General features: G+C 48.2%; 1 protein-coding gene across 2 annotated transcripts in view; it reads left to right on the top strand.

The window, feature by feature from the left end:
* LOC142590101 (extracellular serine/threonine protein CG31145-like) overlaps window positions 1-27,809 on the top strand; it is a 71,067-nt gene that overhangs the window by 26,089 nt on the left and 17,169 nt on the right. For both annotated transcript variants that reach the window (XM_075701956.1, XM_075701957.1), the window contains exon 5: window positions 8,606-8,684. In XM_075701956.1, the coding sequence (XP_075558071.1) occupies window positions 8,606-8,684 (79 nt within the window). The remainder of the gene's footprint in view (window positions 1-8,605; window positions 8,685-27,809) is intronic.

Below are 27,809 nucleotides of genomic sequence, written 5' to 3'. Positions count from 1 at the left end.
GTTTGTAAGCGAAGAAAGGGGAAGGAAAGGCGAGGAGGGGAGGGGGAGGTCGTCGGGCGAAGATTGGTCCATTAATCACGCTTACGGACCCGCCAACGTTGGCCCTAGCTGTGCGCTAGCGTGCAGTGTTATTTGTTCGCCGCAGGGTCGTGCTATAGCTTCCTTTGTGGCACCGCTCGTTTCTTCTGGTTCTCCGCCCCCCCCCCCCCATCGCCCGGCGATTTCATGTGCGTATACCGCGTTTACTCGAATGTAGGACGAATACTTAAAGAAAGAAAGAAAATTGCAAGAAAGCTGGGGTTCGGCTTAGATTCGATCGTGTGTAGTTTGAGCACGACCGTCAGACACTGTCGACGACAAAGACGTCGATGCCACCGGGTGGAAATGGGTTTTGAAGTTTTTTTTTTATATATATATATATAGCGACTCAAAGAGAAGCGGAAGAGGAATGTCCGTAACGCCGGAGATCATACAGGCGAAGGAGATCGCGAAAATGGGAACGAGTTGAGACGTCGGCCCACAATATTTCGACGCGCCTTCGACAGGGCCTATACTTTTCGCGTAGTTCGAGTACTGCGAACTGGAGGGTCGGTTGTGGCGTGAAACTCAATTCGGTCCGATACGACAGCTGGAGCATTCCGAAATTGCGACATCTCGGCTACGTTGCATGTTCTTTACCGCGGTCGAGTCGAATGCCTCTCCCTCCCCCCCCCCCCTTCTTTTTTTGGTTCGGCTCTTACATTCTTATCCCTTTCTGAGCCTTCCTAAATTCCGGGTGTCGGCCTTGCAGAGTCGAGAGGCGCGGCCTATGTTCGAACAAACGCGGTATAGTTCACTGCACGCCCGGCGTCGCGACCTAATTGCGACAAATGGATTCGGACCGCCGGCATCGGAAGGTCTCGGCTGTTCACCGGCTGTACGCCGACCGCGCGCGTCTCGTTCGCAATAATTCCACGGGCGCGCGGATGTAACGTTGCGGCGCGTTTCGGACCTGCATCCGAGTGGTAGGTGGCCCACCGGTGCGAAGCGGAATGAATACCTCCCCGTTTTCTCGAAAGTAGCATCGCGTGCGAAGTGGGAATGTCGCGTTGGAGAGAGCCGCGTTGGAAAAAAGCCCGTCGCGCTCTCGTGTCTGTCTCCTGGTGAGATGGACGCACGTGGGTGTCGCGTTCCCCCCCCTCCCCCCCACACGCACACACTCTCCCTTTGTTGGACTTTCCCTCGGTTTCACGCGCGCAGGATTTTACGAGCGAATTTCGAAGCGCCCCAGATAGACCATCGGAATAAGTATTTCTCGCGGCCTTTTCGTCTACGGACAATACGGACAGGGCCTGTATGTATAGGCCAAAAGAACAAGTCTTTACGAAGGAAAAGTAGTTGCAACACCTCTGTAGACAATCCGTATAACGTCTAAAATTGTTTTTACAATTTAGACGCTTCCTTATTATTGCGTGTTCTAGTTTGGTCCTCTTTGCCTGCGGACAAAAAAATCACAATAACACGCCCGGACGGCCACGATTTCAACTGCGCGATCTTCTGACGATATACGAAAGGGGGCGTCTAACATCTTAGCATGATGATTTGCAGTCGATGTGAAAGGGAGAACCTCATCCAAACCCGAGATTATACGCGCACTTATTTTTCTTTCTTTCCGAGAAGTGTGACCCATCGCGAAGTTGCTGCCCAAATCAGCCGCATCGATGAGTCCCAGTAGCCTGCTTGTGCTTATACACCAGCTATGCGACCTTGTTAGTTACGCCTTTCCAGACCAGCCTGGCTGCGTATGTATCATCACTCTCGTTAACGTGCAAGGAAGGCTAATTAGCGTGCTCGCTTTAATAAACCAAGCATTCATCCACGCGCCTCGCTATATATATATATATATATATATATATATATATATATATATATATATATATATATATATATATATATATATATATAGCTAGGTGCACCGGCTGCTGCCTCGCAGTGCAACGTGATCTTGTTTGTTATTCCCTCTGAATAGATGAGCCTAATCTCGGGTTCGTTATTACGCCGACCGGTCTAATTACGGCCTCACTTTCGCTAACGTGCGCAGCCTTCTTCTATATACCCGCCGTACTCTGCGCACATAATATGCATTTGCGTTTACCTGCGCCGGAACCGCGTGCCTACGTAACCGCGGCTATTGGCGCATTTGCGATATCGCGGAACCATGGCGGAACGATATTCGTTGCTTTTAACTACGTGGCCGCGCCAGAGTTTCGCAGCAGAAGACAGGGACGAGCGTTGCAGACGACATATTTTTAGCAGACGAGATCTGCCTGCGGCAGAACGTTGCCTCATGCACTGTGGAACGCGCCGTGCTCTGCTGGTTTTACCGTATTCGTTCCCGCAACCTATAATTATGCCTCCGTCGCCGGCTTCTGCTCTTGTTCGTTCGTCGTGGGTCCACATAATGACGGGATCGATGCGATCGCGAAGCAAGAGACGTGGTGTACCTGTACATGCAGCCATATACTTGGAACCCCTTGCCTACGAAACTGCGGCTGTTGGTGCTGTTGTGATTTGACAAAGCGATATGCGTTGCTTTGAACCGCGTGCCGGGGTATCGCAGCATAATACCCCAGGTGGACCAACGTTGCAGACGGCCTTCTGGCAGGCGACCCCCTGCCTGCGGCAGAACGTCGTCTGCTGTACTGCTCTCAAACATGCCGTACTCTGCCGGCTTTAACATAGTTTCCTGCGGCCTGTAATTACGCGTCTATCGCTCGCTTTATACTCTTGTTCGTCCGTTGCGGGCCCCAGATTAGTGTAGTAAGTACACACGCGACCGAAGCGACGAAGCGAAAGACGCGGATAGTGCAAGACCGCGGATCCCCGCGTTCTCCGTCGTCGCCGAGCTCGCTCAGGCGCTAATTACTCGAAGATTGATTAGGCAGCGCAGACAACGGCTGCTGAGAATCGCCTCGGACGACGCCTATGTCAATACCTATCGCCGCTCCGCCCCCTTTCGTTCTCGTCTTCCCTTCTCCTCTTCCGATCTCTGTTTTAAAGACCACCTCTTAGCTCTATAACCGCCGCGTTCGTCTTCGAAACTTGAACGTCCTGTGGTCGACGCATTATTCGCGAGACCCTATAGAATCTTCTCTCATCGTTCCTCCGTGTGTATTTATGACGACGCATCCATCCCTCGATCTGGGGGAGATAAGGCTGTTTGCCGGGATCGAGAGAGGGCGGTGTCTCCGTATTTATTCTATAGCCGCAGTTTCGGAGACGCGATCCATCGTCGCGGGCGGTTGGGCCCGTGCGGCCTGCCGCTTCTCTCTAATTGGCCCGGCTGCGCCGTGCGTGGCCTCCGCGCACTTATTACCGCCTGGCGACCTAATTAACTCATTTGTGACGAGCCATCCGAGCTGGCTCCGGCGCGAGCCTGATAGAAGACCTTGCCCCCCCCCCCCTTCTCACCCACATCGCCATATTTTTCTCATCCACGCCACCGACTCGGCAAACACATGCGCGCGCGCGTCCGCAGCGGTGTTGCCATGTATGCTGACATATATCTTGTAAGCGGTAGCGCGCTAATCTCTGGCCTATAGAGTCGCTGCCGTTGTTGTACCGTCTTCGACTACACGCGTACATATACCCGCGTCGTCTCCCCCCCTCTCTCTCTCTCTCTCTCTCTCTCTCTCTCTCTCTCTCTCTCTCTTTCTCTCAATGGGTCTTTCTTGTCTTCTTCTTACAGCTTCTGCGCGCGTCGTTTATCTGCCTCCCCCCCCCCCCCGACAGCGCGTCCATTAATCAGCACGTCCCTCTATGCGAGCCGTCTCTGTTCGGAGGGCCGCTAATGTGTCGGAGGAACGCAACCGATGTTAATCGCGCCTTGTGCAAGCTGTGTTGTGTATGACGACAGCGCGCGAATTCGTCCACTCCCCGCCCCCCTCGCCCCACCACCACCACCCATTTGCCCCATCTCCGCTCCTCCTACATCCCCCAGAAGAGGGCTATACGGTGTTATAGATGGCGCTACCGTCAGCACGGGCGGTGATATATTAGTGCGTGACAGTGCATTGCGTGTCAGATCGCGGAGCATCCGAGCAGCCTTCTTCCTTTCTTCTCTCTGTTTTCTTTTGTGTGTGTGTGGGGGGGGGGGGGCTGTTCTGTCTTTCTGCGCGTATGTGACGCGATGACATTCAGGGGACAAGGACCATGTAGCGGGCATCGTCTCGCGTATACACTACCAGCGGTTAGGGAGTACGCAGACCCGAACCGTATATAGACATGTGTCTACCAGCTGGCTGCAGAGAAACGAAGCAAATTTTATTATTGCCTTCTCCTGATTTCCCCGGGCGGATCGCGGTATGGGGGTGCGCGAATCTTCGAGGAACTTTCACAACTAACGGATCGATTAATGTCCCGTTCGGTTCGCAGTCTTCGAATTGAAATTGTCACATTTTTCGTAAGTTCGAATATTTTTTCGAATACTTCTCGAATGTCTCGGAACGTCGACGGAGCCCAGTCGAACATAAGGTTTGCGCAAAAGTGCGATAAATTTCCATTATCGCGGGCGTAATAAATGTGCATAAGGCACAATAACTTACGTATTGCCAAGCAGGCTACGTCGCTCGGGGAGCTATATACGCATTATACCGGCTACTCAACGATCACTCGCACTCTCCGAAGGGTCCTGTGTATTGGCACAAATTTGGATGGATGGATAAAACTTTACTGGATCTATTTAAATGTGCACAAACTTCTTGTGGGTTCCTTAGTGCTCCATTCGGGCTTTTAGCGATCATTGCTTTATAAAGTGCAGTGTAATGACGGAAACGTGCTAATTTACGAGAATACCAGGATGCGAGCGTCGTTCTATATTAATTGTGATAATGGCTGGTGATTATTCGTAAAGTTGTTGTATATTCGCTTCGATTAGATTCGCTTCTGGCGCTGTTCGATTTGCATTCAACACCTGCCCTTAAACCCCCCCCCCCAAAAAAAAAAAGAAATAGACGGTGTAATGGTGGGAGTTATAGATTGGTTTACACCCTCATTCATTTTAAGGCTGTCAGTTATTTTGCTGTGTAGAATGCGTACAATCGGTTTCCAGCAGAGTCTGCTCACATGGACAGACTCTCCGTACTCAGAAGCACTGACGTACTCACACGAACGTACTCACACTGTGTGAGTACTTTCTGCTGGAAAACAATGGTGCTATGTGCAACTAACGAGCTCAGGGCAAACACTATTCTGTAAAATTCGTGGCACGGAAAACTTTTCGAGATATGGAGATATGCGCCTGCAAACTTGCGGTAAAAATGCTCTGTTGTTCCACTTACCCTCCCCCCTTTTTTTTTCTAAAGAAAACGTCGTTCTGTGCAGTGGAGCACAAAAAGTAACTGGAACGCCAATGCATTTCGTTGGACCCGTTTGAAAATCAGTATCCCGAAACTGGTGTAGTTTTTAGAATTCCTTCCCAGTATATACGCCTTGCGAACTCGCCGGCTGCAACTCGTGAACTGAAATGTGTGATGTAAAGTAAATAATGAAACAGTTGATTCGTCTAAGTACGTGAATTATTCAATTAAGCATTTTGATTCCTCGTAGAAGTAATGACCGCTTTATGGAGTAATGTAGCTCCATGGTTCGAATTGTGCTACCTGCCATATTCAATGTTTTAAACGCTTGGTGCAGCTAAAAAGAAAAGTAAATTCGGCAGAGATACTTAAGACTGCTTGCGTTTGGGACTGTAAAAGCATTGTACCCTTTGTAGACCTCGGAAAGTGGTGAACGCGCTCATTTTTGCGCACTCATGACGTGGCGCCACCTCCTCCCCATTGGCTGCGCCGTCACGTGCCCAGTGACGCAAGCACTAGGCCACGCCTTTTAGTCAGCCAGAACCGTGGAGCCCCCGTGGCGTCCGGGAAGCGTGCTCGTCTGACAACCCTGGAGAGCCGGGTTCGATTGCCACCCAGACCGAAATGCACCAAAGCTTTTTTTCGTCGAAGCCATTTATTTACTTCGTTTACAGGAACTTCCCTGCGAAATGTAACGTCAGTCCGAGCATTTTTTTACGTGTTCTTTACTCATTGCTCCGTCGGCCATTTTTGGTACCATCGATCGGTCACGCCGACTCCGAACATTCGCGTAACGGTGCATTTAATGATTTCACATTTAAAAAAAGATGGCCTGCAATGGTGACGTGCACACAACGAGCATGCCAGGAGCGGAGAACACAACGACACCTTGGCTCTTCCACCGAGGCTGTATGTTGACCGTGGCGTTGCATGGTGTACGTGTCCTCTTCACTTCATCGTTTTTGCAGCTTTCTCTGAAAGCTCCCTCACCCTCCGCGCACGCGCCGTCGAGTGGGGACAACACGACAACGGCGACGGCGTTTTTTTTTTTCGCAATAAAAGAAACGGTTCGCTTCGAGTCAAACAAAAATCAGTGCAGTATAGGCTGCTTCGATACAGCAGCAGCTTACAAATGCGTCAAAGCTTGGCGGCGATCAGGGCATAGGGATTGAGATATAGAACAGTATTTATGCTCCAACGGTTTGAGCAAGTACAACTAAACGGGACACTTCTAAATGCGCGCGGGCGGATCGTCGAATGCAGCAGCAACACTGCCAGTCGGACTTGTCGAGCTTCTCGGGCTTCTTCTAAGCATGATTTTCCGTACGTCCATCGAAATCCACGCGCTTTTAGAGTCACTGCGGCTGTACTTTTCCGATAACAGTGTGTGTGTGTGTATATAAGTCGCCCTCTTTGTGTCGGTTCTCCCTGTGTCAGTGACGCGTGGGTGTGGGCGCGCTTCAGCCATGAGTGACTTATAGCGATTTCTTTTTTTTTTCACCCGCTCGGCGTACTCGCGTTTGGCCTGTCGCAACGCGTTCTGTATATAGCTTAGCTTGCGCGTCGCTTAAACCGAATGGCACGTTGCGCTTTGTCCAGACTGTGCCGCTCGACGGGTCTCCGCATTTTTAGGCTTCACTGTTAACTTCCGTGAACTATTAACTATTAACTTCACGTTAACTTCCGGGTTCCGGGAAAGCATTCGTCTTGAGCGTGACGCGCCGTCCTCCTCGCGCTATTCGCCTTATTTAAACGTTTGAACGACACCCACGTATACGCGCGTACTCGTATTTAACTTCACTCGCGTTTTTATATGTTTTTATATACGCTCTCTTATAGATGCGGCGTCGGCCTCCTTGTGTGCATGCGGGCGACCCGCCGCAATATGTGGTTATGCCAGTGGTTATGGCGTTGCGCTGGTGCAGCTAGAGCTCGAGGTCCCGGGTTCGACTCCCTCCCCCCGGCGGCCGCATATTAGTGCGGGGCGAAATGCAAAAAAAAAAAAAACCGGACGTGCGCTTAGGTTTAACGCACGTTAAAGAACCCTGCAAGGTGTTCGTAATTAATCCGGGATATACCATTACGGCGTGCCTCGTAATCGGGTCGTAGTTTTGGCGCGTAAAAAAAACAATGTTCTTTCTTTTGTATCATATGCGTATTCTCTGTTCTCTTTTTCGCTCCTTACGCTCACCCTCTCTCTTAATTCGTAGTTTATTCTTTGCGTACAATTCTTTTTGTGTGTACCTTTTTTCCTTTCTATAGAGCTGGCAGGCGTTGTGTCCCTCGTTGTGAAATTTTCCCACTAGTTCTTTCTCTTTCTCCTCCTTGTGATAGTTCTGTGTATGCCCATTAACGAGTAGTAACTGCAGGAAGCTGTGAAATAACATATTCAGCGCTAGCATAGACATCTTTGTATGACAAAGTACTGCTACATTGGAAATATGTATTGCCAATACATGGCCTGTGTTATACAACGACGCTTTTTCATGCTTCGAGGGGGTTCTTTTTTTTTCCTTGGCTACAGTGTTGGTAAGCTGTTGGCAACCATTGCAGCGGTTTTCCACTGCTTCCGCCGAACATTCCCAATGCAGCGAATGCTTTGCCGTTGTATTACAGCGGTTCTGTTCGCGCTCCCAAGTGGTGCTTTATTCCTTTCTTTGCAGCGGTGCTGGTCATGTCAGTCTTTGGCAACACTTGGCAACAGTTTACCAGTACTTTGGAAGAACATGGTCAATGCTGTCACTACTTTGCGACTGTTTTTATAGCAGTTCCATTCACGCTTCGAAATTGTTCTTTGTGTTTCTTTTCTTACAAAATTATTGGCAACATTAAAGGAACTGGGCTATGGCATGTCATATTTCATTCAGTTAACTTTCCCACTGTGTTATGTCCGACCTATTCGAGCTCTAATTGTCTATATTTGCTTTCTTGGTTGCCATGTTGCAATATTATTGGGAACATTACCAATAGTGTGCCAATACTATGAAAAAAGATTTGCCACACTGTCACAGTGGATCTACTAATGCTAGAAAATGTTCCTTTTTTATTTTCATTTGTAGTCGCAGCGCACAAACAAACGCTTTTAGGGAGCGTTATAGTCCCTTGGTCGCTGTTCCCGCTTCAGTGTTTATTCCACGTGCATAATGAAGTAATAATGAAGTAAATAATTAAATGCACGCAACCTTTTTGTAAGCGCCATTCACTTATGTACGTGCAAAATAAATTAATAACGGAGCTCACGGGTGAAAAATTATGTGTTCTCTCTTCAGGCCTCAAGGATGGCGGCACACAGCTGAAGCTCATCATCGACTACGAAAATGGCGGACAGGCTCTTTTCAAACCCATGAGGTACGTCGCGGGTTCGAGACCCGAATTATCGCTTCTCGTTTGGAGCTGCTCGCGCGTTCCCCATTATTTGTCAGAAGTATCGACGCAGTGTAATTTATTCAGTTATTACTCATCAGATGTATACCCTCAACGCCAGAATGACGTTGCAAAATGTAGGCGGCATATGGAAATGAGGGGGGGAGGTATGATAGAAGACAAGTTTAATTAATGATTGAAAATTTGTATTTAACTGACACGTAGCGTTCTGCTTAAATCCGGGACACCAACGAAAAAATAAACGCTAGGTGAATTGATAGTGATAACCTATTTTTTTGAAAACGTTTTGTTTATAATAATTTTGCGTTAATAGGGCATCTATGAAAAAAATGGATATCATTTTTTTTGGGGGGGGGGAGGGGGCGTGTTATTTCGCTCCGTAACCTTAGTGTCGGTGCATCAGTGTGTCATCATGGATATTAATTCTTTTTTTCATATTTGAACCGTTGTTGCTCTGCAAAGTATGTAACGGCCTGTCAGTGTGACGTCGGCTTCTCGAGCCCCGAAAACCTGAAGACTGCGACAGAATCTTAAGCGAGTGGCAATTGCGAAGTTCGTAAAGAAAGGAAGACGCGTGAAGTTGGGGGCCATGAAAGTAAAAAAAAAAGATTTATTGCTTTCGCGTCGTTTCTTTTTTCGTTTTTCCTTTGAGATCCAGAAGAAGAAAAAAATAGTTACTAAGCAGTTCGAGAAAAAAAGTTTTCGCCCATAACTTTCCTCTTCCGGCCGTAAAAGAGCGCCATTCCGAAATTATTCGCGAATTTTTTTTTCTTTAGCGTATTTTTTTTCTATTGCGCAATAACCTCCGGCTCATGAAAGACTCTGCTTGCCAAATACTGGCAGCTTCAGCGGGATTTCTCTCTCTCTCTCTCTCTTAGGTGAAGCCTCAGACGACGTGTGCGTTGTCTTACTTAATTCCTTGCTTTGCGTCGTCCTCTTTATACTTTGGAAATATCCAGCTCACCTGTGCACCGTGTATGTAAATGCGTACCACTCGATCCGTTCGAAAGAACGCTTTAAGCACATCACGCAACGAAAATGCGTACGCAGCGCCGCCAATAACTCATCCTAGAAACAAGAACGCCATTCAAGAAAACTTGTTCACGATGAGACGAGGTACGGGCGTTCACTTGGTCCCTATTTTGTTTCGCCTTTACGTGGTAAAGGGCCGCCCATTGTTACAGCGCGACTCGCTGTCGTATCTGTGTGGCGTAGAAGTCTATATAGGTGTGCACATGCAAAAAAAGGTCAGCGTAACGCATTGTTGTGTTGCGCGCGCCAGCTGACTCAGTATACCCGCAAGGAACTCATTCCACTCACGCTATAAGTCGCTCACAGCTTAATCACTCTCGCTCGCTACAGTGTTCGTCACTCGTTCACTCGTGATGACGTTCATTTACTGTCACTCGCCCTCTCACAATCATTCACTCGTTCACGCCCACAATCGTGAAAGAGCTCTAGCGCGTCCGGTATTCCGCTAAACGCAAGCGGACTACCGGATGAGCGGAGGCCTTTCGCGCCAGTGTGCACGACCTGCACGGTGCAGTCACCTGGTGGGCGCACAGCTTAACCAGGCAAACAAAGAGCTAATATTACAGTAACCAAGTGTATTCTACTTCTTTACTGGTGTTTTTAAAAAAATACACTTGCTTACTACAATGTTAGCTCTGTGTTTGTCTGGTTGAGCTCTGTGCCACCGGGTGTCCTACACCGTGCAGACGCTCAGGCTTGCGGCTCCGTCGACATAGCGAGACGCCCAGGTCAGCCTACGTTTAGCGGAATACCGGGCGCGCTCTAAAAACTCTGTATTCACTTTTTTCTCACTCGCGTTCGTATGTGGGCTAGTGACTGATCACGTCGCGTCACTCTGGCGGCGCGTCGACTGCGGCCGCCATTTCTCCGTCAGGCCGCGCGCCGAGTTCGAGTTGTATTTCAAGTTTCCATGCGCCGCGGAATTCACTTTGACAGGCGCAGCGGCCTCGCTCGTGTGATTTGCGGCGCTTTTCGCGGAGTTTCCCTCTCAGCCTCGCTTCTGTTCCTCCTGCATAAGCCGCGGACGAGACACCCTTCTCGCCGCTCCTTTAGAACGCACGTGGCTCGCGAATGCGGAAGCAAACCGCCATTTGCAACCACTCCTTTCCGTATTTTTTGTTGTTCCTCTTTCTTGTCGTCATTGTTGTACTCCTCGTTACTGTTCTTCTCCTCTGTCGCTGATGTTATTGTCGTCGCCGTTTCTATTTTCTATTTTTTTTTCTCGTCAGCGTTGTTATTGTCATCGTCGTCGGGGGATTCATACATTTGGTCAACCCTTCGCACGGGCTTCTCGTCTGCGGCCCCCGAGAGACATCCCTGTGGTGTTCAATAATTTTGTTGTGATTTTATTTGGTTGTTGTCGTTCTTCTTCTATTTGTCGTTCTCGTCGTCGCCATTTTTGTTCTTTTTCTTCCGGTCATTGCGTATTCACGGTCGTCCTAATTGTTCAGGTTTTGCTTGAGAAGCTTATAATAGAAAAAAATAACACGTTTGCAGATATTCGGGCGAAATTTTACCGCAGCAGGACCTTTCAGAATAGCCCCCCCGCGAAATTGTGCCGGCAAACGAGTCACGGGGTCACGGGGGACCAATGGGAAGGAAGTACTGGCAACTTTTTCGCCCAGACTACACTCAAAAGTAATTTACTTAAAGTTCATTAAGGGTGCAAATCGATCTATCACTCACGCTCTTACACCGTTTTTGGATGTAACGGTATAAGTTGCAGACCGATTTACACCCGTATTCGCTTTTGGGGGTGTAAATTATTTGACATTGTACTCTGCCGGCGACAAGAATATAGTAACTTCTTGTCGTCGTCTCCGCCGTTGTTTCTTTGTTTCCGTCAACCTATTATTGTCGTTTTTTATTGTAGTAGACGTTCATGTTGTTCAGTTCATTTACTGTCTAGGTTACTTTGCTCCTTCTTTCTTGCCCCGTCTTTTTAGGGGCTCGGTTTTTCGAGACAGTTGACGACTTGTCTTCTACCGTGGTGCGCGCGAACTTTCTTTCTGTCCTGCTTTACTCATGCATTGTAGCCAACTGAACGTCGCTCTGCTTAACCTTGCTGCGTCTCCTTGTTTCTTTTTTTTCTATCTTTATTTTTCTGTTTATGTGTTAGAAGTGGATGCGTGTTGCGCGATATGAAGCCAGCATGTCCTGGCTGAACAAGTTTCCGAGGTCGCTTCGCAGCAACCTCCTTGCAATAGTCAGAGATGAAGAAAGAAAGAAAGAAAGAAAGAAAGAAAGAAAGAAAGAAAGAAAGAAAGAAGGAAAGAAAGAAAGAAAGAAAGAAAGAAAGAAAGAAAGAAAGAAAGAAAGAAAGAAAGAAAGAAAGAAAGAGGAAGCGGCTTGGGGCCCTTTGTCTTGTGCAGAACACTGATTAGCGAACCTAGCGGTTCGATCATTACTTGCATCCGATCCTTGTGCGGTCAGCGTAGGAAACCGGTCGCGCGCGCTCGATGAATAGCTCTATTGTTTCACGGCTCCTTAAAGCTTGCCTTGCGGTCAGGGTGACCGCGTGAATTCGCTCCAGCAAGCGAATAAGATCGCTCCAAGCGAGAGCCGAGACAACCTGCGTGCATTTTTTCTATGCGAATGTTATTGTGCTTGCTATATTTGTGTGCGCAAGTATAAATGAACCGCCAATCCTCGCCGAGTCCCTCCGTTTCTTGGGCTCATCTACAGCGACATAGAAGTTAGGGTCCCTCTCTCCCTAACGTCGCGCATTGTTGTGCTAATATTGTTCAATGTACAACCTCGATCATCTATCTCCATAGAGTATAGCATTTCTTAAGCACGGTGCCCGAAGATTTAAGGGACTCGTTTTAAACGTTCAAAATTGTTACCGCCCAACCAAGAGTGGCGCCAGTCAGAAGACGATTTTACGTGTAGATGTGGAATCGGTCTCGACAGCCATCTCGCTTATGCCTCGTTGTCACTCTTGTAATATCGAAACACAGAGACGGAGGCGTTTACACAATCTGTACAACCTACATATACATTTACACCCTGCCCTGTTACTGGCAGATGATCCGCTCGTGCAGTTTAGTAACTCGTTTGACTTTTTAGAGACAACTGGTTATTTACACCAACTGTAATGTTACGCAGGTTTACATGCTCTAACATTTGCGTTTTCTATTGTCCTGGGACTGGCGCAGCGTGCTCAGTAGCCTTTGCGCCATTAAGCCAGCCAACCAAATTGGTAGAGGTGGGGGGCAATATTTTCGCTAATGTTTCGAAATACGATCTGTTTTATTGGCAGCGATTCGGGGGTCCAGTATACTGCAACGCATGAGCGGACAGCACCCGCCCCGAGTGCCTTACAGGGTTCAGATTTCTTCTGTACATGCGCAGATCCGCCGATGCTATTGCACTGTTGCTGCTGTTGTTCTTCCTCTTCTCGCCAACGCGTAGTCACGGTCGTCGTCATTGTTCAGGTCTGCTGGTGAACTGCACTAAAGAAAAAAAAACAAGGAAAAAGAACACGCCGACGGATATGCCGGCGAAATAGCCCCCCTCCCCCAGCCGCGATATTGTGCCTGGAGCGTACAGTTTAAAATAATGGCTTACAACTCCCACCCTTACACCCTTTTTGTAAAGCTGTGAGTTACAGCCCGATTTACAGCCTTATTCACTTTCAAGGGTGTAAATAAATAAAATAATTTACAGGGTGTAAGCGTGTGAGTGGTGGACCGATTTACACCCTTATTGGACTTTCAGGGGTCTAAATCATTTTACAGTATGCGCTGCATGCGTCCGCTAATTTTCCGTGTAGCATTCTACACAGATCGAAACTTAGCCTTCGGCTATGCAGGAAGGTACGTCACTGACGGAACGAGTATGTAGGTCGACACCGGTATACTCAAAGGCGTTCGCGGGCCGATTGTGATACCACTGCACGGTTTAGGTGTCCTCGGGCTGGTCACAACAGGTTAGCATTTACAAGCCAGAACTTGACCTTCCTTGACGTAGGGGGCGTGTGTGTCCCCAGCGGGAAGCCACTGGCGCAATGATAGCGACGGAGCCGGAAAGAAAGAGCAGAGGGGCGCCGTGACGTAGTGAGGCACATGACGTGACGTGGCTGGGCGCGCTCTGGATTGCGCCGTGCTCTCCACCACATGCAGTGCTCCGCACGGAGGTGGTTGCAATAAAACGGTAGTTCTGGTTCGCGTACGTCTATACGAATCTGTGCGCTGGATTATTTAGCGATCGGATATATGTATCTTCTGGTGGGCATGGCATAATGAGTTCTATAGCGATAACTATATATAAGGCATGCTGTATAGGCGGTAACTCTGGTGTATACATACATCGGGTTTAAGAACCACGCACGCACACACACGCGCGCGCGCGCACGCACACACAAACGCTTCTGCTGATGTGTTTCGGTTGACCATAAGTGACGGCTTAGACTCGCTGAATGCACTACTTGCAGCAGTAGCATGACAGCAGGTCTGGTACAGACGGAAGCAGTATAGGTCGGCACGTCATATAACTCATAGACGAACCATCACGTAGAAGTCCCGCGCAGGTGTCAATACATAATCGTCGAATGATGGGGTATCGGTCCCTGTAGACTGAATTGTGAGGGAGCTGTGACGTTTTTTTTTCTCTCTCTCCGTGAAACGGGGTATGTTTGTAGCGGCCGACTCGGCGTGTAGGGGTCGTACGGGTATCCCAGCGCTAGAGCGCTGCCTCATAACCGCAGCTGTTTTTTTGGCTTTGAATATGCAAATGACCTGACGCGAGAAACGTGTAAATCACCGTAGTTCCTCGGTGGTGATTTGTCCTAGCCGTAAACTGCCTCGCCTCGGGTCGCAAGTTTTTTTTTTCTTCCAAACTTCCTCTGGACCACAGCATTTAAAAAAAAAGGAAACGCTGAACTGGTGCGGTTGAAGGCGGCAAGACGCCGTGTGCAACCTCGTTCACTTCTGGGGCGAACAACTCATTCGTATTCAAGAGCTTCGGCATTAAGAGACTGAATAAGTTATTGGCGCGCAGAAAGTGGTGTCGTAATTCCTTATTTACTCTAGTGCTCTCGAGTAATTGAGGCTTCGTGCCGCAATTATTGAGTCGACGGCTACATAAAGAACTAGAAAGAGATGAAAAAATAATAATTCGTGTCCGTGCGTCTTTGAACTTTTATTTAGAAATATGCAACCTCGTGTGTTGTTAGAGTCACGACCTATTCCACCCCCCCCCCTCCCCATTCCCACCAATTCTTTCTGGTTTCGAACGCAATTTTTTGCATCGTCTAGCAACGATCTCTTCGTTGTTTCTTTGAGGACATTCGTAAGGAGTATAAAAACGGAATTCGTGGTAATTGTTCCGTCAGGTGATGGCCAGTCTCGACCTGAAAAAAAAAGTGCGGCCCCGGTGTTTATCACTGGGTTAATCCCGACGGTTCATTAAACGACGGATTGGTAAGCTGGCGGATGTTCGGTACGCAGTTGCTGCTTGCGCTCGGCTGCACGAGCCTGTTCTTGTGCCCGGGCTGCAGCATCGGCACGGTGTAGACGAGCTCGTTCCTGGCTCTGCTCGCAGCGTCGCGTCGCTGATCGAAAGCTGCCTGCTCCTCAGGAGTACGTATGACGCGTGGCCTACCCGTTTTGGAGCCGGAGAGAAATTGCTGCGTGCGCGCTCGACTGCGACGAAGAGCAACGACGTCACTACTGGCGCAGCCAGTCGCGTGCCTTTATCTCTCTTTTTTTTTTCGCGCATGCGCATGGGGTTGCGCCGGAGGAGCTTTTCGGCGTACAGGCGACAGACGGACGGACGAACGAATCGGCCAGCCATATCCAGCTTCGCTGTAATATACTGAGGTGTGTATTCTGTACGCGACGATACATTAGGCGTCACATCGCCTAATTTCTTTTCGTAAAAACCTAGGAGAAATGATAATGCTATACCGAATGGAACAGTATCATTGCTGTCCATTTCGACGTACGTAGAAGCGTTATTACGGGTGAATATGCGAAGTTTCGAATAAGAATAGAATATAACACACTAACTGTACTCGCATTCCAAGAAAATGAACTGTGGGAATATTTTTGAATGTCAAAACTAAACAAAATATATCGAAACAACCCACTGTTAAAGTCTGGTTGCTGTTCTCCCTCTGCTAAACGGAAGTATCGACCGAAAATTATCAGAAGTGAAACGACGACAAAGGTTTTCGAAGCAGTCAAAAAAAGAAAAAGACGCGCGCTGTGGTGGCAATAGAAGGCTCTGGCGCAGCGCGGCTAAGGGCGAGGTCGCGGGATCGAATCCCGGCCGCGGCGGCCTGATTTCGATGGCGCCGAAACGCAGGTGTGCCGCGCATTGTCTGCATATATATATATATATATATATATATATATATATATATATATATATATATATATATACACACACGTGTGGTACCTAATAATACCGAAATTAATATTTCTGATGCGTCTGGCATGCACCGAATAGATATTTGATCCTCTATTCGATACTTGTTGTTCTATTCGACTCGTATTCGAACAAAAAAGTTTATATTCGCCCGCCTCTAATTACTGTATAACGTTAGTTCGGTACGCTGGGCCCCGCCTTTTTTTGCGGAAAACAAACCGTTTGAATTGGAGCGCGAATTGCAACTTCAATGTGAAATAAAGGCCTACAGATATTAGCTTTCGCGAATGGATATCTGCGTTATGCGCGTTACATCAGTCACATCCCCCCCCCCATGAAGTGGTACAAATGAAGGAGTTAGTTCGAACTTAATACTAATCGGACGTTTGATTCTCGTCTGGTTGTAGCGATACGTCGTGGCGTAATTAGTCGGTTCGCGCGTATGTTCCAAATTTTTCAATACGAATCGAATAGACTATGCGATTCGATTCAGATTTTTCTTGGTGCAGTAGAGGTCTGCACGTGGTTTTTTTTCGAGCGTGCTCTTGCATATGGCAAAGTATATACAACAAACAATCGATCATCATCGCCATAAAAACAAGTAAGGGGCGGACGCGTGAAAAAAAAATTATAGGCTGTTAAAGCGACAACGCAAAAGAGTTTAACAAATCTGTAATATCTATATAAAGAACAAGAACAGTGCAGGAAACGGAGCAAAATATACTAGGTATCAATAAAGCGTGCGATATGCAAAAGAAAAATCCTCCGAGATGTTATCAGGCATGCGACGCAGCTGGCGAAGCGAGCGGAGGCGAGCGCAACTACGAGGAACGCGGTGTGACGTAATACCAAACGGCGGCGCCGGAAAGACACGGCGCTGCGCAGCGGCGGAACACCTGTGGCTCGGTGCTACTAGTGGCGCATGCGCAGTAGTGACTATGGAGAGAGAGACAGAGAGAGAGTGTGAAATATCCGCGGCGAGGCGCGCGTTGTGACGCCATGTACCTCCTCGGAGCACCGCCACGGCGAAATCGCAAGTTCGTGGCCAGTAATGCTTTCGTTTTAAAAACACGTCTACGTTATTTCTTTCTCCGTCATTAAGGATATCTTCAATTGCATTTACGACGAGTAGGTACAGTGAGACGGTTTCATTAGAATGTGGTGTTTTGCTCCAAAGTGTAATGGATGGAGGGGGCTTGTTTGTTTAACGCATAGTTATGGTACGTATACTTTTGGATTCGATTCCGAGAACTCCCCGTCGAAATTGAGGAACGCTTCAAAAAATATGTGCTCTTGGGGAGTTTGGTTGATACTTGGTGAAAACCATTTTATAGCGCACATAAAGCTAGCACAGCGTCCAAGGCCTTTCGTGGTTTTTCTCTTTCGTTCGGGCAATTTAGGAATAGTATTCGACACTTTCGAATAACAAATCGAATAGTCTCCTATTCCATTCGGCCTTCGAGTCGAATGGCCGATATTCGCGAGTACGAATACCTTTTCTTTTTTGGAGTAGCGGTCGAACATTTCGAAACGTGCACTGCGCCCAGTCAAACATAAAACTGGACAAGAGTGTACGGTCGACTTAAATCCTGCGGGGTGTAGGATTGGCACAAAACGTGAGAACTCGCATAGTTGGAGCAGGCTGTCTCATCGCTCGGGTAGCCGTAGCTGTACGGTGGTCATTCGCACTTTCCCGGAAAGTCCTTGCGCACGCGAGAAGCGTGCATATTTAATTGTTCCTAATGCTTCATTTGCGGACGAAAAGCGTGCATATCTAATTGTTAATAATAATAATAATATTTGGGGTTTTACGTGCCAAAACCACTTTCTGATTATGAGGCACGCCGTAGTGGAGGACTCCGGAAATTTTGACCACCTGGGGTTCTTTAACGTGCACCTAAATCTAAGCACACGGGTGTTTTCGCATTTCGCCCCCATCGAAATGCGGCCGCCGTGGCCGGGATTCGATCCCGCGACCTCGTGCTCAGCAGCCCAACACCATAGCCACTGAGCAACCACGGCGGGTCATATCTAATTGTTCCTATCTAATTGTTCCTAATGCTCGACTTGTGGACGAGAAATGCGCATAATTAATTGTTCCTAATGCTTCACTTGTGGGCGCGAAATGTGCGTATTTACTTGTTCCTAGTGCTCCATTTGCGGCTTCAAAAAAAAAAAAAAAAACACCCTGATGAAGATCGGTCCACCGATCGAAACTGTTGAGATTAAGTACTTGTTCTCTTTACCTTGTAGCACCGCTCAAGTTCTTTACGTTTGAAAGGTAGCCTGAAGAATTCCTCTTTACACACACACACACACGCATATATATATATATATATATATATATTTGCCAGCCACGCTATGCGTAAACACTCTCCCGGAAAGGTGTAGACTTGGTGGAAGGTGAGGAGGAAAGGGTAGTCAAATGTCGAAAGTAAAATATATATATATATATATATATATATATATATATATATATATATATATATATATATAAACGGCATATCGATGCAACAACAAACGGCAACGTAAACAAGCTAATACCCAGTACAGGAGCACCAGATGTCTCTGCGCGTGGCTTATGGCGCTGCACCTTGCCCGACGCGCCGAGCGGGAATAAAGCTGGCTTCGGTTGACGTCGAAGGGATAGCGCTCTTCTCCGGCTATAACAGAAAAAAAAAAGAAACAGGTAGAAAGGCTCGAATGGGAGGACGCCCATGAGATCCGCCGTGTTGGGATTTGCGTCGTTCAATTTGGGACCACAGCAGCAAGCAGAAGCAGCAGCAACAACGAAAACAGCAGCGACAAATATGTGCTTTCAGGTGCCTCTGAATTTCTCGATCAGGGACAAAGGGTTTTTGCCCGGTTCTTTCTTTACTTATCGACGGTCGTCTTATAGGATAAAATCGGCGTCGTGAAAATGCTGGTATTGAAGGACGGTAAGGAGCACGTTCGTACCTTCTATTATCGGCGGACGTCTTCGAGATACATCGGTCGGTCGGTCGGTCGGTCGGTCGGTCGGTCGGTCGGTTTCGTTCATCCTTAATTTAACGCTTCCTTATTACACTCATCAGCACTATCTTCCTTGCCTTATTCACTGTGTACCTTATTATAGGACATAGGCATAGGACAAACCAAGATTTATGCACTTAAAGAAAAGCAGGGTAATATAATGAACAATCTCGAAGGTATAATAAAAGCAGCGGAAGAATTCTATACTGACCTGTACAGTACCCAGATGACTCAGGAGTACTCCATTCAAAAGAATAATGAACAGGATACGGAAACTCCTCCTGTAACTAGAGATGAGATCTGAAGGGCCTTGCAAGACATGAAACGGGGAAAAGTGGCGAGAGAAGGTGGAATAATAGTCGATTTAATCAAAGATGGAGGAGACATAATGCTAGAAAAACTGGCGGCTCTCTATACAAAGTGTCTACCGACTGCAAGGGTCCCAGAAAACTGGAAGAATGCAAACATTATACTAATCCACAAAAAGGGAGACGTTAAAGAACTGAAAAATTATAGGCCCATTAGCTTACTCCTGGCATTATATAAAATATTTACCAAAATAATCTACAATAGAATAAGGGCAACACTGGACTTTTGCCAACCAAGGAAACAGGCTGTCTTCAGGAAGGGATAGTCTACATGGGATCACATCCATGTCATTAATCAGGTTATCGAGAAATCTGCAGAGTACAATAAGCCTCTCTAATGGCTTTCGTAGATTACGAAAAAGCATTTGATTCAGTAGATATACCAGCAGTGATAAAGGCATTGCGTAATCAGGAGTACAGACGGCCTACGTAAATGTCGTGGAAAATATCTACAGAGATTACACAGCCACCTTAATTCTACGCAAGTAGGACGATACCTATAAAGAAAGGGGTCAGACAAGGAGACACAATCTCTCCAATGCTATTCACTGCGAGCTTGGAAGAAGTATTCAAGCTAGTAAACTGGGGAGATTGGAGTAAGGATCGACGGCGAATACCTCAGCAACCTTCGGTTTGCCGATGACATTGTTCTATTCAGCAACGCTGCAGACGAGTTACAACAAATGATTGAGGACCCTAACAGGGAGCGTGTAAGAGTGGAGTTGAAGATTAATATGCAGAAAACAAAGATAACGATGAATAGCCGGGCAAGGGAACAAGAGTTCAAGATCGCCAGTCAGCCTCTAGAGTCGTGTGAAGGACTACGTTTACCTAGGTCAGTTAATCACAGGGAATCCTGACCATGAGAAGGAAATTCACAGAAGAATAAAAATGGGTTGGATCGCATACGGCAGACATTGTCGGCTCCTGACTGGAAGCTTACCATTATCATTGAAAAGGAAGGTGTACAATCAGTGCATTTTACCGGTGCTGACATATGGGGCAGAGACTTGGAGACTGAGAAAGAAGCTTGAGAACAAGTTGAGGACCGCGCAAAGAGCGATGGAACGAAGATTGCTAGGCATAACGTTAAGAGACAGAAAGAGAGCAGTTTGGATCAGAGAGCAAACGGGTATAGACGGTATTCTAATTGACATTGAAAGAAAGAAATGGCGCTCGGCAGGTCATGTAATGCGTAGATTAAATAACTGTTGGACCATTATGGCGGCAGAATGTGTGCCAAGAGAAGGGAAACGCAGCCAAGGACGGCAGAAGACAAGGTGGAGCGACGAAATTAGGAAATTTGCGGGTGCTATAGTTGGAATCGGTTGGCGCAGGGCAGGGGTGATTGGAGATCGCAGGGAGAGGCCTTCGTCCTGCAGTGGACATAAAATAGGCTGCTGCTGATCATGATCATGATCATGATGGTGATGGTGCTGATCTCATCGCTCCGCACCATCACCATCGTCGCCGCTTACATCCTCTTTATCAGCCTACATTATCACCGCTGCAGCAGCAGCGCCTCTTCCAGCGATCTCCAATTACCCCTGTCTTGCGTCAGCCGACTTTATTTAGTGCCTGCGGATCTAGCGAGCTCACCGCAACATTCCACAGTTATCTGCAGTCCTCTACAACGCTTCCCTTCCTGCGGCATCCATTCTACGAATCTACTAGACCGCAGATTATCTGTTCCACGCATTGTGCGTGCACTGTCCAAGCTTCGTTTGTACCTTTTTTATCTCAACTAGGATATCTGTTGTCCCCGTTTGCTGTCTAATCTATCGTTACGGCCATCGGTTCTGGTTCCACTGCTCGTCGAGCGTTCGCTATAGTTTCTCCTGAAGCTTCTCCGTCGTCTTTCCAAGTATCTGCCTCGCACATTAACATACCGATAGAATTCAAGGTTGCACTTATATTCTTTTTTTTTTTTTTTGCTTTTGCAGATATAGGTAAGCTGCCCGTTCATGGCTTGGCAGTAGTACTTCCCCTGTGCGCTCACAACTCACTTATATCCGCCTAACGTGCTTCAGTACAGCTCAGAGGGACCGCTTCGCCAATCACGAAGTTTTTTGTGCAAACGCTGGTGCTATATGGCGAGGGGGACACGAATAACACCGCGCGCGTCCAGCTTCCGTCGCCGACGTGAAAAACCCCCAATCGTATACGTTGGTCACTTATTGCACCCTTCTTCGCGGCGACAGCCTTAGCCTCTATAGATGGGCTCCCCTATTCGAAACGTTGCGGCTTCCGCTTCGTTATTGCGACTGAGTTGCAACTGCGGCCCGTAAATTTCCGTTCAGCGCACAAGGCTATTTCGCGACGCCAGCTGCGACGTGTATAACTCCGTGGCTATATAGAAACGTCACCTCGGGAAGTTTAGCGAACCGTTTGCGGCGTCGGGTCTGTCTCGACGCGCGCGGTTCTCGAAGCTCGCGTTCGATGCGCGCGCTTTTCGCGCGGTCTCGGTCGTGCACGTCTCGGAAAGAGTTTTGATCGAGTCGCAAATGAAATCGAAATAATACGCGAGGCAAAAGTTATGTGCGGGCTTGACAGGCGGATGGCTCCGTGGTGCGAGAACTCGCCGTCGCCTTCGTCATTGGCGAGGTGAGTAACGACCGCTCCAATCGCGCGCCCTCTCTTGTTTTTCACGTGCGTACCGCATTCGCGCGCGCTATAATCCGCCCCGCTACTCGAAGGAAACTCCAGTGTCCGAAACCGTGCTTTATGAATGAGTTGATAGAACACTACCATAATGTGATTGATTGATTGATTGATTGATTGATTGATTGATTGATTGATTGATTGATTGATTGATTGATTGATTGATTGATTGATTGATTGATTGATTGATTGATTGATTGATTGAGCGAGCGGCCGTTTGGTCGGAAGAGCTTTAGTTAAACTACTTTCCGTTTCGTCCGTAGGCTGAGTGATTGAGTAATTTATTTGTCAAAAGCACGGGAAGTTAGTCTAGTCGTTCTTGCCTTCGCGTTTTTTTACTCGCTCTTTCTCTGATGTTCGTCATATTTGCGCTTAGGTGATCTGCCTTCGAGATTTAGATCTATCTATCTATCTATCTATCTATCTATCTATCTATCTATCTATCTATCTATCTATCTATCTATCTATCTATCTATCTATCTATCTATTCTAATCTATCTATCTATTCTAATCTATCTAATCTTTTACTGGAGCGCAAAGGCGCGCACGCAGATACATCTTTAGTTAAAACTGGAGATGTTTTCACGGGTGCCACTGTAAAATAATATGCCCCCTTGAATGTGCGTAAGGGTGTGAGACTTCATTTACACTCTTATGCGCAATGGAGGGTGTACATGATATTGCGGGGTGGCGCAGAGCGTGACATGGACAACACGCCGCGGCTTGTAATGGCAAAGTATAAACACGGGGCAAATGGTAAACGCCCAAGGAAGCGCGGAGTTCTGGCCGCGGCGACCAGCATGCGAGCCAGCGTCTTCGTGTTCGGCAACTACGCACTTGTGTACGCCCGACAAGGTCGTCCCACGTGCGACGAACGCCGTAAAAACGAAGGCTTCGGCGCGCGCGGCTCCATCTTTAGCGATATCAAATCTCGCGATCACACTGGTGTGTATACTATAATTTTAATAAATTGCGGTAGGGTATCTATAATACACGTTATATACTAGACCCAAATGTGGATTTTTGATATAGCTGCAAAGATCGGTTTTAGGCACTGTCGTAGCCTGTCCGTAAACGACTTCCGTTTTCGGACTACCGGAACACGTGATGAGAGCAGAGCTGGTATACCGACTTCTGAGGACGATTTATTCGACCATAACGAGATACAGTGACGTGTTCCCCGGTTGCGCGTTAGTCACTGTTGCTGCCGAAGCATTTCGCAGCCTACCGCTATGAGTCTTAGGCAGTCGTTGCTCGTTATGATTTGTGCTTTAGTTGAACACAGCCCCGCGAGACGGTATCACAAGGGTTCCGCGTCTCCGGTATTCCGTAAAGGTTCGCGGTCATGCGCACACCGTAAGCCAATTTTCACCCTTACCGGTGTTTTCTGTCTCTGAACTCACACTCATACGAGTGTAATGGTGTGAGTTATAGAGACCGATTTGCATCCTTAAAGGTGTAAATCGGTTTACAGTGCAATGTGGAAGAAGATCCACGGAACAGGGGAATATTTTCATTGGTTCGATAGCAGAGCGAAGCGGCAATGGAAAAACCCCATATGCAAGTTTATCAGAACGTTTCACGATTTCAGAGACATTGGTCTGGGATGGTTCGGGTTGATAAACCGCCTGGCGACTAACGCCTTTCCGGGGAATTGGTTAGCTCGGAAGGATAGGGGGGCGACCGCCCCGGAAAGGTAGCGCGCGCGTTCGAACAGCGCGGCTGGACGAATCTTTCCGCAACTGCGAAGCTTTCTTTCCGAGAAACCCGTATACATCGAAGACGAGCTACCGGCGTTTTGGGCAAGCTTGCGCAGCATTCTGCAAATTGAAATAAATAAAATAAATAACAACGCGAAAAGACTGAAGATAGGTGAGACACGTAGGCGGCGCACTAGCGCTGAACTATCCCGGCTGAAGTTTCATTCGTGAAAGATCCACCTTTTATAGGTATCATACCCTCACGTTTGACAAGAACTAACGTGCGAACTTAACATGATGCTTCTTAGCGCGAAAAATTCGAAAGAAAAAAGAAAGCAGTAAGAGATGAAAGCAAAGGAAAGACGAGGGCTACTTCTTTTTTAGACGAGTAGCGCTCGTCTTTGCGTTCCTTTCGCCTGTCACTGTTTTCTTGTTTGTTTGTTTTTTCGAGCTTTTCGCGCTAAAGGACATCGCGCTAAATAGCATCGCGCTAAGTAAGCACTAACTCGCCCAAGAAGAAGCTATCCCCAAGTAACGTGCGAATTAGTTTCCCTCGTTCGCGACTTTCGAATGTACGATGATTTTCGTTTTTCGTAAAAAAATTTTCCCATTTGCTGTGAGCCTGAGCAATAATTAGGTACACTCTCAATTTCGCTTCGCGTTGAGCGTATTGCCAGGTCACTACCGAGGGCGAAAGGAAGGAGTCATCGCTGGGCGATGACGACGACGAGGAGGTACGGTGTCGTTCTGCATGCGGTCCGCCCACCATGTTTTGTTGTCGCCCATTAATCACCTGCCACCTACCTTTCCCTCTATTCCCCACTTCCCCTTTCCCGAGTGAGGAGTGGCAGGCCAGAGACGCGATCTCCAGGCCGACCTCTTCTCCTTTCTCTTTATTAAAATTTACTCTTTCCTTCCCTTTCGGTGCATATACACCCTGTGCATAATCAGGCCTTCTGTTTTTCTTTGCGTGACAACTTTTGAAAGAAACTGTTCCACTTACTCAGCGGTATGCCTATGTGAAAAGACATAAAGAGCGTAGGTTCAAGCTCACGCATGCGTTGTTTCAAGCGTGGGATCAAGCACGTTCGAGCATGCGTTGTTTCAAGCGTGGTTGTTCAAGCACACGCTGCTGCTGCTGCTGCTAGCTGTTCCAGGATAGAAACGATCGTGCCCGGTGGGTCCGTTACGTTCGCGTCGATGCGGTACACGACGGGCCGTTATAACATACGGGAAAGCGGGCGAAGCCTTTCAATTTCTCGCCGGCCCTGACGGGCGACACTTTGACGGGCTTCTCGGGCGGGCGTTCTTGATGGCAGTTCTTTCAGCGCGTCGCACACGCACACACACACACTTGTACATCGGTCGGACGCCGCCGACTAGTCGAGGCTCCAGCGAAAGCTGCTAAGAGGACCGCCCGAAACTCAAAAAGACAGGAGGACCATCGAGGCAGACGAAACGAATAAGGAAAAGAAAAAAAAATGAAGAAGAAAAACGCGTTACGCGGCAGAGCCGCGCCGTTCGTTTTTCGGACTCGTGGGTTGTCAGAAGAACGCAGGGCCTGCTCGCCGTCTGTCCAACGAAGAGGGGGAGGGGGAGGGAGGAGACGTGACATTTCTCATTTTCCTTCGCTTAGGTTTCTGCGAAAGCTACGGCGACGCGAACCGGCCGGCCTGTTTCGGAAAGATATCCCGTTCGAAGTGCTTCAATTACCGTCGCTATATGCGCCGAAACTGAGGACCTATACGTGTTGTTCCGCACGAGATGTCGCAGTGTACTTACAGTGTCTCAACATCGTGGCACCGCATTCGCTGTGTCGCGGCCTACCACGTCACAAGTTGACTATAAGCGATTTCTCGCGACGGCTAAAGACCTCGGGAGCAGGCGTTCCCGTAACGTGAAGTTTCGGTGGGTTCCGCTGAAGAGCGTACGCATTTGGGTTGGTTGGTTCACGATTGCGAGCCGCAAACAGCGCCATAAACAACAGGACGAAGAGGGGGACACGGACCACGGCGCCGACTCACAACCAAGTTTCTTTATTCTTTCAGTCAGCATTTATATACTCTATACCGCTATCTCTCAGCACAAACGCAACAGAAATTCAGCATGCGCACGGCTAATCAATTGCAATCAATGAGATAGGAAGACGATCTCCTTCGGAAGAAGAGAAATGGAGCGGAGACTTACACGTGCTTCGCCGCTATTATGAACGCGAAAGGCTTCTGAAATAAGACGTGCGTGGTCATCGCGGTATTTTGACAAAATATAGGTCACGTCTTTAGAAGACGGCTTGCAGCCGCGTTCATTGCAGTGCAGTGGTAATTGACTATCTCTAGCTTGCTTTCGAACCTTGTTTGAGTGTTCGCGCATGCGGTCATTGATGCACCAGCGCTGTGGTCTGTGTCGCTCTCTTCGTCCTGATGTTTAGCGCTGTTTCCGGCTCGTAATTCGGTGGGTTCCGTCCCGCGCCGGAATTGGAAGGAAATTTGAGCAAGCAGATCGACCTCGCGCGTTATATAGGTGGGTGTCACGTGACCCCCCCCCCCCCCCCCCCCCAATCACTGAGAACACCGAAGAACCTTCGGCACAAAAAGCACGCAAATCCGCGACCATTTTTTTTTTATCACAACCACAAAACTCCGCGTCGTAGCCCGTGTCGTCAATGGAATTCACTCGCGTATAGAGGCTACCACGCTGTATCGCTTTCGAACTGGGTCCGTCTACACGCAAGCGTGGTTGTTTTAGGCTCGGCAGCCCACTTCCCCGCTTTGCATTTTGTGCGGCGTCACATCGGTGACGGGGAACGGTTATTTGGTTGTGCTCAAAATGCGAAGAAAATAGATTCGCAGCCTCCAAAGGAGAGTTGTTCCTCACCCGATTTCGTTTTTTAAGACGCGGTGCTTCCCCTGAAACGCTCAGATCATAACAGGAAAAGAGCTCTATACGGCTGTTGAATTGCGTTCTTCCGCGAGCCATTGAATTGATGGACGTTTGGGGGTGGAAAACACCGGTGGGTGTTTGGTGGAACGTCCGTACGCCAACAGCGTAAGAGAAGCTCGCGAAACGAACAATTGCCGGCCAAGCACGCCGCGCTGTATGTAACCCCGCCTGATGCAACACCACCTGACCATGCATCTACCGTCCGTCTACTTTCGTCGGAGCCTCTATAGGGCCATATGGCTGTTAGCTCGCAGATGGCCGTGACGTCATACGCACTAGTGCAGTGGCAGCCACGTGCGGTGTTTGACAGCCGCCGTCGACTAGCCGGGCTGTGACGCTTACTACGTGTACATACGGTACTTTCGCAACTGCGTGACACGCATACCTTGTGCAATGGAAACGTCGTTCCAATAGCGTGGCTCGAAAAAAAAAGAAAGATTCTGGACGTTTTGTTGCTATACCTGTCGCGCCCGCGAACCTGGCAGTTAATTCAATAATTTACGGCTCTATACCTAAAGTTTATTAGGCGTTAACTGGGAAAATAAATAATATATTCAGCTTCTCGCTCTCTCTCTCTCTTGCGTCGTATGCTGATGTCGGTATACACATCTGTCCTCATTATTTCTGCACTCGCAACAAATGTCCCCTTCGTCCTCGCGACGTTATTGCGTCGGCGTCTCGAAGTGGGTATTCGCGTGAAACTGTTTGCGCGTTTCGGCGTGCTCTGCGTCGTGCTCCCCCCCCCCCCCCCTGCGTCACTTCTGTGGACCGCTGTTCAGGTCTCAGCAGAGTACACGCTAGACAGTTACCGCGGTCGGTGTAGTCATTTCCTTCCCTTCGTTTTCCGTTATTTGTCTACATTCTCTTCTCTTATAAAAAACATAGACGACCAAATTACTTATTGCGAGCGGCGCAGCGTGCAAAACATAACCATCGCATTGTAAGGTTGTGACCCGTAAACACGCACGAGCGTACAAAAGTTGCGCGAGATTGCACGTTGAGTA

Source organism: Dermacentor variabilis, chromosome 8, assembly GCF_050947875.1.
Source record: "Dermacentor variabilis isolate Ectoservices chromosome 8, ASM5094787v1, whole genome shotgun sequence".
Lineage (NCBI taxonomy): Eukaryota > Metazoa > Arthropoda > Arachnida > Ixodida > Ixodidae > Dermacentor > Dermacentor variabilis.
The sequence above is the reverse complement of the archived record's forward strand: the minus strand, read 5'-3'. Positions and strand labels throughout refer to the sequence as shown.